The sequence below is a fragment of the Juglans regia genome, chromosome 9 (assembly GCF_001411555.2).
Source record: "Juglans regia cultivar Chandler chromosome 9, Walnut 2.0, whole genome shotgun sequence".
Classification (NCBI taxonomy): domain Eukaryota; kingdom Viridiplantae; phylum Streptophyta; class Magnoliopsida; order Fagales; family Juglandaceae; genus Juglans; species Juglans regia.
This window is the reverse complement of record NC_049909.1, coordinates 19,199,428-19,208,524: the sequence shown is the minus strand read 5'-3', so window position 1 is coordinate 19,208,524 and position 9,097 is coordinate 19,199,428. Positions and strand designations below refer to the sequence as shown.

At 31.7% G+C, this 9,097-nt stretch overlaps 1 protein-coding gene across 1 annotated transcript in view; it reads left to right on the top strand.

Annotated features, from left to right (window-relative positions):
• Positions 1–4,774: 4,774 nt before the first annotated feature.
• LOC109022180 (putative anthocyanidin reductase) overlaps positions 4,775–9,097 on the top strand; it is a 28,282-nt gene continuing 23,959 nt past the window's right edge. Inside the window, exons 1-5 of the mRNA XM_035694094.1 lie at positions 4,775–5,003; positions 5,187–5,356; positions 5,451–5,663; positions 6,301–6,683; positions 6,783–6,934. Coding sequence (XP_035549987.1) covers positions 4,886–5,003; positions 5,187–5,356; positions 5,451–5,663; positions 6,301–6,683; positions 6,783–6,924 — 1,026 coding nt within the window. The 5' untranslated portion in view covers positions 4,775–4,885 and the 3' untranslated portion in view covers positions 6,925–6,934. The remainder of the gene's footprint in view (positions 5,004–5,186; positions 5,357–5,450; positions 5,664–6,300; positions 6,684–6,782; positions 6,935–9,097) is intronic.

The following is a 9,097-nucleotide window of genomic DNA, read 5'->3' as shown; positions in this document are numbered from 1 at the left end:
ATGAATGCTATAATTATTGATTCAGGCGCTCCTTTAAGTTTTTGGGGTGAAACAGTTTTGACTGTTTGTCATGTTTAAATAGGGTGCCTTACAAAAATTCAAAAACTATACATTTTGAATTATGGAGAGGGTATAAGCCAAATTTGGGGTATTTTAAAGTTTGGGGTTGTTTGGCTTTTGTAAGGCTAAATGATCCTAAAAGACCCAAATTGGGTGTTAGAACTACCACTTGTGTCTTTTTTGGATATGCAAAAAATAGCACAGCCTATAGATTTTTTGATGTTGGTAATAAAGTTATTTTTGAATTTGGTGATGCAATTTTTCATGAAGAAAAATTTCCTTCTAAATCAAAAAATAGTGGGGGACAAGAATTTAGAAAAAATATTTTTTATGAAGTTAGTTCTTCTACTCCTTTAGAAAGTGAAAAAATTTTTGAATTAAGAAGGAGTAAGAGAGCTAGAATTGAAAAAGATTTTGGTTCTGACTATTATATTTACAATATTGAGGAAAATCCAAAGAATGTACAAGAAGCCTTAGCATCACCTGATTTTATATTTTGGAAAGAAGCTGTGGTTGATGAGATGGATTCACTAATTTCTAATAAAACTTGGAAATTAGTTGAATTACCACCAGGTTACAAATCCATAGGGTATAAATAGGTCCTTAGAAAAAAAATTAGACCAGATGGAACAGTTGAAAAATTCAAGGCTAGACTAGTTGCGAAAGGTTTTAAACAAAGAACTGACATTGATTTTTTTGACACTTTTTCTCCAGTTACAAGAATAACATCCATTAGATTATTGATTGTCATTGCATCAATTTTTAATTTAATGATTCATCAAATGGATGTTAAAACATCTTTTTTAAATGGGGACCTAGATGAATAGATTTATATGGACTAACCCGAAGGCTTTGTAGAGCCTGGCCAAGAAAGCAAAGTGTGTAAGTTGACAAAATCTCCATATGGCTTAAAACAGGCCCCTAAACAATGGCATGAGAAATTTGACTCTTGCATGATTGAAAATGGCTATAAGTCAAATGGAAGTGATAAATGTATTTATCATAAATCTTGGAAAAATTCACATGTTATTATTAGCTTATATGTTGATGATTTATTGATATTTGGTTCTAATTTGCATATCATAGATGAAACAAAAAGTATGCTTAGTAACCATTTTGACATGAAAGATTTTGGTGAGGGTAATTTTATTTTTGGTATGAAAATTACCAAAACATGTGATGGTATTTTCCTTGATCAATTGCATTACGTAGAAAAATTACTGAATAAATATAATTATGTTGGATGCAAGCATGTTGTTACTCCTTTTGATTCTAGTGTTCATTTATTTTCTATTGAAAATCATGATGATGTGATTAATCAAGAGAAATATACTAGCATGATTGAGAGTTTATGTTATGCGACTGATTGTACTAGACCTGACATTGGTTATGCTGTAGCAGTACTTAGTAGATTTACAACCAAACCTAGAAGAGACCATTGGTATGCAATGGATCAGATAATGAAATATTTATCCGGTACAAAATATTATGGCTTATTTTATAAAAGGTATTCTGTTGTACTTAAAGGTTTTAGTGATTCTGATTGGAATACCTTGTCAGGTGATTCTCTTTCAACTACTGGTTTTATTTTCACCTTGGGTGGTGAGCTTGTGTATTGGAAGTCTAAAAAACAAACGATTATTGCTAACTCAATTATGGAAGCTGAGCTTATAGCTTTAGCTTCAGCAAGTGAGGAAGTAAACTGATTGAGAGATTTATTACACGAGATTCCCTTATGGGAAAAACCAGTTCCACCTATTTTAATTCATTGTGATAGTACTGCTACTATTGGTAGGAGTACAAAACCGTTACTATAAAGGTAAATCCAGATCCATAAGAAAAAAACACAGTACTGTGGGATCTTATTTGACTGATGGTGTTATTAACGTGGATTATATTAAATCTTGTGATAATCTTGCAGATCCACTTACAAAGGCCTTGACAAGAGAAAGGGTATGGAATACATCAAGGGGAATGAGATTAAAACTCATAAATTCATAAGCCATGTATGAGGATACCCAACTTGGGGATCAGAGATCTTGAGCACTGGGTTCAATAGGAAAAATGAATCATATGATGGTCGTAAGAAATGCACTATTTATTTTATTTCTCATTCCTATGATGTGGGTGCATTATCCTGTAATGTTGTGGAGGATAAGTTTTTGTTGAAACTCTTAATGAAATTCTGTAGCTCTTATGAGTAGGGTGTAAGAATTACATGAGCACCTTTGACAGATTTCACCTATGTGAGTGTGAGAGTGGGGCCGCTCTCTATAAGATTTGGATTTATTTTCAAATACACTTATAAAATCGAGATTAGCACAATGCCGTAATGTGCTGGCTAAAAAAGCTCATGTTAACACCTAGATTATTGTGTGTGAGTAATAATTCTTTATTTCCCTTAAGCAGTCATAGTTTGAGTCTGAGACTACTACTGACTCTGGAGTAAAGGTTTTTATTTCACTGGATGAGAGTTCAATGCAGAGTATACCTTCATGATGCATAATAATCATTCTTTGTCTGAAAGTATCTCTTATATATATTTTATTATTATTAAAAATAGTGGGAGAAATGTTAGTATTTATAATATTTACTTTTCTTTCCGTTGGCTTTTGTAGCCGTTGGTTAACGGACTTATTTTTTTATAGCCTTAATTTTCACTTTATTGGCTTTATTACATTTGGACGTTGGCCTTTAATTTTTTTTCGTTATGTCCATTTCGTCCAGATTTGTTCTTTGTTCCATCTATATATATTTGTTTTATCTTTTGGTACGGTTGTGATATATATTTGAGAAAAAGTAAGATAAGAAAAATAAGGTTAGAGAATGATATTTTCGTACTTCAGTCCAAACTAATTTTATTTAAATATTAATTTTATTGTAATTTTTATTATATTATTATATATTTTACTATAAATTAGTGTTTGGCATAAAAGACTTCAAATATAGTACCGCTATTTATATAGATATAATTGACGAGGTTAACATATATTTTTTATTTTGGATCATCTGCTACCTGTAACGATAAAAGGTACGGATAGCTTGACCAAGTGCAATCTTTTCAACTTTTTTTTTTTCTTTAGACATGTTTTTTAAATGAAAAATGATAAGATTAGTACCCTCTTATTACTCATTTACTATTTTTTTTATATTTAATTTTTTTATAATTTTTTATTTTACTTAATAGTTAAGGAAGTGATAATTAGTAAATTTATATATATTTTTAATTTTTTCTTAATGATTAAGGATGTTAAAAAAATACTTAAAATAAAATGATAAAAAAATAAAAACACTACAAGTAGTAGATGGGTAGTAGATAGGTAGTAAGCCTATCACTACCCTTTTTAAATACTAATTCATGGATAAGCACTTCGTTAAAAATTAAGTTTTTTTTTTTTTTTAAAAAAAAAAAACAAAGAAGCATAGTATCGGTCGACTTGGGGTCCAATTCATCGGTCCCCCAGCATTTTTTTATTTTTTATTTTTGGCCTTGTTTTGGCTTTGTTTTGACGGAGCAAAAGAGCTGCCGCCCTCGGGTAGTCTTGGCCCTTAAAAGACATAAAAGTAGTACATTTGGGTGAACTAATTAGGGTGATATTAGTCGGTAGAGTAGTATTTTCCAACTAATTATTCTAATATGATATGAGTAATTGATCATATTTTAAAGAAGGTGGCGGTTGACTGGGCGTGGGCATCAACGACGTATTTTATTAATTGTTAGTTATAAACTAAGCTAGCTTTGTATTGCACATTAATACTCATGTAGATACTACGTGTCCAAATTAAGTTCTTAGTAAATGAATATCAAAATAATTTTGAATGTCGATGTTTTTGTTCTTATACAGAATGTGACAAAATATTATTTACCAACAATATTCAATGGCTGGAGATGATGCTTGTAAATTAACGCAACCTAGGTCAGGCTTGTTTGACTGAGATAAAGTTGCTACTCGACAACTAATCCATTATCCCCATCATGCCGTGCATGTATACGCGACCATGATTCATCTCTTAATATAATAGTTAATGAATATTAATAAAATAATAATAAATAATTTATAAATAATAATAATAATAAACTGTTTAGATTAATAAAATAGTAAACGATCTCACCAACTAATTAAACACAAGCTAAATAGTGTAGTGTAAGGTTTGGTTTGATTAATAGATAAAATGAGATAAAAGTTTAAAATTTAAATAAAATATTAATTTTATTTTAATATTTTTAAAAAAATTAAATTATTAATTATATAAAATATTAAAATAATTACATAACATGATCTCCTCAACCAAACCAGGTCAGCCACACAGCTGCCTTTCCCAATTCTACCGTATGAATACGATCTGATCAAGACGCACGCATCTGCTAATTATAAGTAGGAGCTGCCGCTTGCAGCTTATTGCTACAAGTGATGGCTAGGGTAAAAGTGGTGTTTTTTTTTTTAATTCACTTTTTTTATTATTTTTAAATATTTTAAAAAAATATAAAAAATACATTAATATATTAACAATTATTTACTTAATCACTTATCGAGTATTATTATAAGTACTGAGTATTATAATTCACTGAAGTTAATTTACTTCAGATTACTTAAAATATTAAGTATTACTTAATTTACCGAAGTTAATTATTCACTGAACGGTCAGGAGCGGTAAGTATTGGACAGCAGAATAGTTTTTTTCTTATAAATAGTAAATGAGTGGTAGAGTAGTAACAGTTATCGAATTCTCTCTCGTAGCGACCAAACCATCTCTCGGGAAAAGAGAAAAGAAACGACCCGGACCCAGTAGAGTCTGCGCCGCAGGAGGTGCCATTTAACTTCAGATGGAGAACAGTTACAGTAGAGTCTGCGTCACGGGAGGTTCTGGATATGTTGGTTCTTGGCTTGTCAAAACGCTTCTGGAGAAGGGTCATACAGTACATGCAACGCTGAGGAACTTGGGTCTCTCTCTAGCTCTCTCTCTTTCTCTCTGATTTTGGGGGCATGTTTAGCTGATCTCTCGCATGGCGTTTGATTTAAGAAGTGCTAGCAAAAATTATTAGATTTATTTTATAAAAAAAATGCTTTATAATTGTACGTACCATGTGAACCAAAAAGTATTTCTCATTTAACGTAAAACTACAGGCGACACATCCAAAGTAGATCTCCTGAAGTCCTTCCCCAACGCAAGCAACAGATTAGTGTTATTTGAAGCTGATATTTACAATCCCCCTGAGTTTGAATTAGCCATTAAAGGCTGCGAATATGTTTTTCATGTGGCCACCCCGATGCTACACAACGCTCAAAGCTCCCAGGTCTGTCCATTTCCAAAGACATCCTTAGTTTTCCCACACAAATGTTTGAGTGGATTTTGGTAATTAACTAACAGCTGGGTTGCGGGAAATACAGTACAAGGATACAGCCGAAGCTGCTGTTGCTGCTGTCCGGATCATCGCCGATTCATGTATTCGATCACAAACAGTCAAGCGACTCATCTACACTGCCTCTGTCATGGCTTCGTCACCATTGACAGAAGACGGAGTTTCTTTTAAATCTTGCATGGATGAATCGTGTTGGACACCTCTTGATGTGTCATTCTCTTATGCCGATGATTTTACGCTGGTATATCCTTCTTCTCTTACCATATGGGTAATATTAGAAGGTCTATAATTGTGATATCATCAATTGTTTCAAAAATTTAAATTGATGAAAATATGTAGATTTTATTATTTATTTTATATCTTAATACTCATCCTCACATATGGATCAGAGTCTATCTTAATAGGTGGCTCAATACGTGGAATATGCCTCGTTTGTTTTTATAACTCATCTTATTTCATCTAATCATTACAATTTTTTTAAATTTTCAAATAAAATAAAATAAACAATTTAATTTTTTTAAATCTTAAAATAAAAATAATATTAAAAAATATATTCTAACAATATTTTATTCAATTTTTAACTTTAATCTCAACTCATCTGTGAAAATAAACGAAGTAGTTTGAATTCAGGATCTCTTCTATGATATTATGTGAAATCACCATTTGTTTAAAAAATTTAAGTCGATAGAAAAAATATAGATTTTATTATTTATTTTATATCTTAATGATTATGAAATAAGACAATTTTCTATGAAACCCAATCAAGTTTTATGTCTTAGATTTGTCTGGTGTAATAGTTAACAGAGATACTCCAACTGTTTGCTTTATGAAGATTTTGGAACCGTAATGGCCTGATTTCTTTTGATCTGGGGTTGTAGGCATACACAAAATCCAAGATATTAGCAGAGAAAGAGGTGCTGAAGTATAATGAATACGATAGTGGCAGGCTCCAAGTTGTAACACTTGTTTGTGCCCTAGTGGGAGGATATCAAGGTCTTCTTCCACAGCTACCCGCGAGTGTGGAAACTATTCTTTCACCACTCACTGAAAAACAGTTCTTTTCAAAAGCATTGAAGTTTCTGCAAGAACTTTTGGGTTCAATTGCTCTTGTACACATTGAAGATGTTTGTCGAGCGCATATCTTCTGCATGGAAAAACAATTGATGAAAGGTAGATTCCTCTGTGCTGCTGCCAATCCAACCATCAGAGAAATTGCAATTTACTTTGAAGAAAAGTTTGCTGAAAACCAGATAGCAGAAGAGTAAGAGTCTTCATTCAAGACTTTATTGCCAATCTTTCTTTCCCTTTTTTTATTTTATTGCCAATCTGTTCCCTTCAGCTAACTGATATTTTATTTCAGATTCATGGAAGGACCAACAAATAATGGGGTCGGTTGTGATTTTACAAAACTTATAAAAATGGGTTTTGAGTACAAATATAACATGAACAAGATATTAGATGAAAGTGTGGCAAGTGGAGAGCGATTTGGAGCTCTAATCTAATGTCTATTAGTTCATGTCACTACAAGAAATAAGGCAGATGAAAGTGTGGCAAGTGGAAACGATTTGGAGCGATTTGTGGCAATCTTAAAATTGCTGGAAAATGATTGATTTCTTGTAATGTGTTCTTGAGGAAGGACTGCGGTCTAAAAAGCTTGTAGTGTTTTTCGTTAATTATTTATGTCTATCTCTGTGACAAAATTCTGGATGCTTCTTCTGCATTCGATGTAGTAGTGATTGAAGAAATCATTGGCTTTCATGAAATGAAAGTATTCGTGCATGTAGTAAAGACATGACTTGCACGCGCGTTATCCATATCGGTTGTGCGATTCTAACCTTTTTCCTTCATATGATATGAATTGAAATTAAGTTACATCTAATTTCTTCGAGACCCAAAATGTGGAAAATCATATATATTGTACGTAGTATCCTTAAAGTTGTTATCGTTTTTTAATTGATTTATGAGATAATAAATATAAATAAAAATAACGACTATGCCTAAGGAATTTTGTCCATGCGTGTGTCTAAATTGTCATTTGCACCATTCCATTAAAATAAGATTATTTGAAATTATAAAGTAAAAATAAAAAAAAAACTTAATATTAGAAAAATAAAAAGCAATACGTACAAACTTAAAAAGAACATAATAACATTTGAAAAAAAAAAACTTAAAATAGAAAATAAGTTTAAATTTGTTTAGCAACTGTAGCTCTTCAAACAGAGCATCCATAGATGATCAAGTTCTTCTCTAAATTTTATTTAAAATTTATCTTTTTCTATTTTAACTACTCATCTTTTCAAAACTTCCTATACCTCACTTCCTATTTTTTATCTATTCTATTAAAATAATTTTTTTATTACTTTTCTTTTACTTTTCTTTACAATCAACTACTCACTAATAAAATATTAACATAAATAAGTTTGGGAAAGCTACACTTGTTGAACAAATTTAGGGAACAACGGTTGAAAGCTTAAACTTATTTCTTATATATTTAAAAATTTTAGGTGCAGTCATTTTTATGTATTATTTGTGTATTTTAATAATGTAATTGGCTACGTTACTTTTTTTAATATAAAATAACTGTTTTAGTCAATCACATCAATAGAATGTCCAAATAGTACATAAAAATGACTGTATATAACATAATTCTTTCTTATTTTAGACAGCCGGATGTGGGACGATTTTTGACAATAGTTAATTACTCACTTTTCCTTATATTTTGGCAACTTGAGGCTTATACAGATCTGGATGCTACTGCTCTTACACTACAAGGGGAATCACCTTTCCCGGCAATCCACTTTCGTTGGCAAAACCAATAAAATAGCTGCCTATAACCGCTGAACGTTCGCCGGTATTAAAGTCCCACTTTTGATCTACTCCAACGGAAGTAAAAAATCGCAGAGAGATCTATTTTCTTTACTGGCAATTTTTATTCGCCGCAAATAATACTTTTTATCGCCGCAATTGCAAGATTCTATTCAGTTGTTAATCGTTGGGAAAGATTATTTCCAGCGATTTTTTTAAATCGCCGCAGTTGACTAAAAGATTTTGAAATAACAATTGCGCTGGTATAGATCAATACCAACGATTTTTAAATCGCTGTAATTGAGTTATTGGTTTTGTGAACTCAGTTGCAGCGATTATAATATCGCTGGTAATTATAGTCGTCGCGAAAAATAAAATAAATTGCTGCTAATGCTGCAATCTATTCCAACAGCTTAATTTAATTGCTGGGAATACATGTCTCAATGCAAATTATCTTGCAGCAAGCAGTACGAATATTTGCTCAATTTTCATAAATATTTATCAAAATCTTATAGCCTGTATTAGACCAAGAAGCCTGTCTTTATAATTACGATACAGGACAAGGAGACAATAGCTTCGGTGCTACTAAACAAAAAATAGCTTGAATTGGGACAAGAAGCCTTGTCTTTATAATTATGGCACAGGGAAAGGAGACAACAGCTTCGGTGCTACTAAAGAGAACATAATAAACCCAAACTGGCATTTTCAACTTTTCCTTCCCAACTCAAACTCACCAGTTACAAAATAATCAGAAAAAAGGTGGCGAACAAAACTAATCAATACAATCAGTAGAAAAAATAATAGTGCCGCTCATTGCACGATAGCCACTGGTTCTGGTAACCACTGCCACACTTTCACTTGACCGGCTCC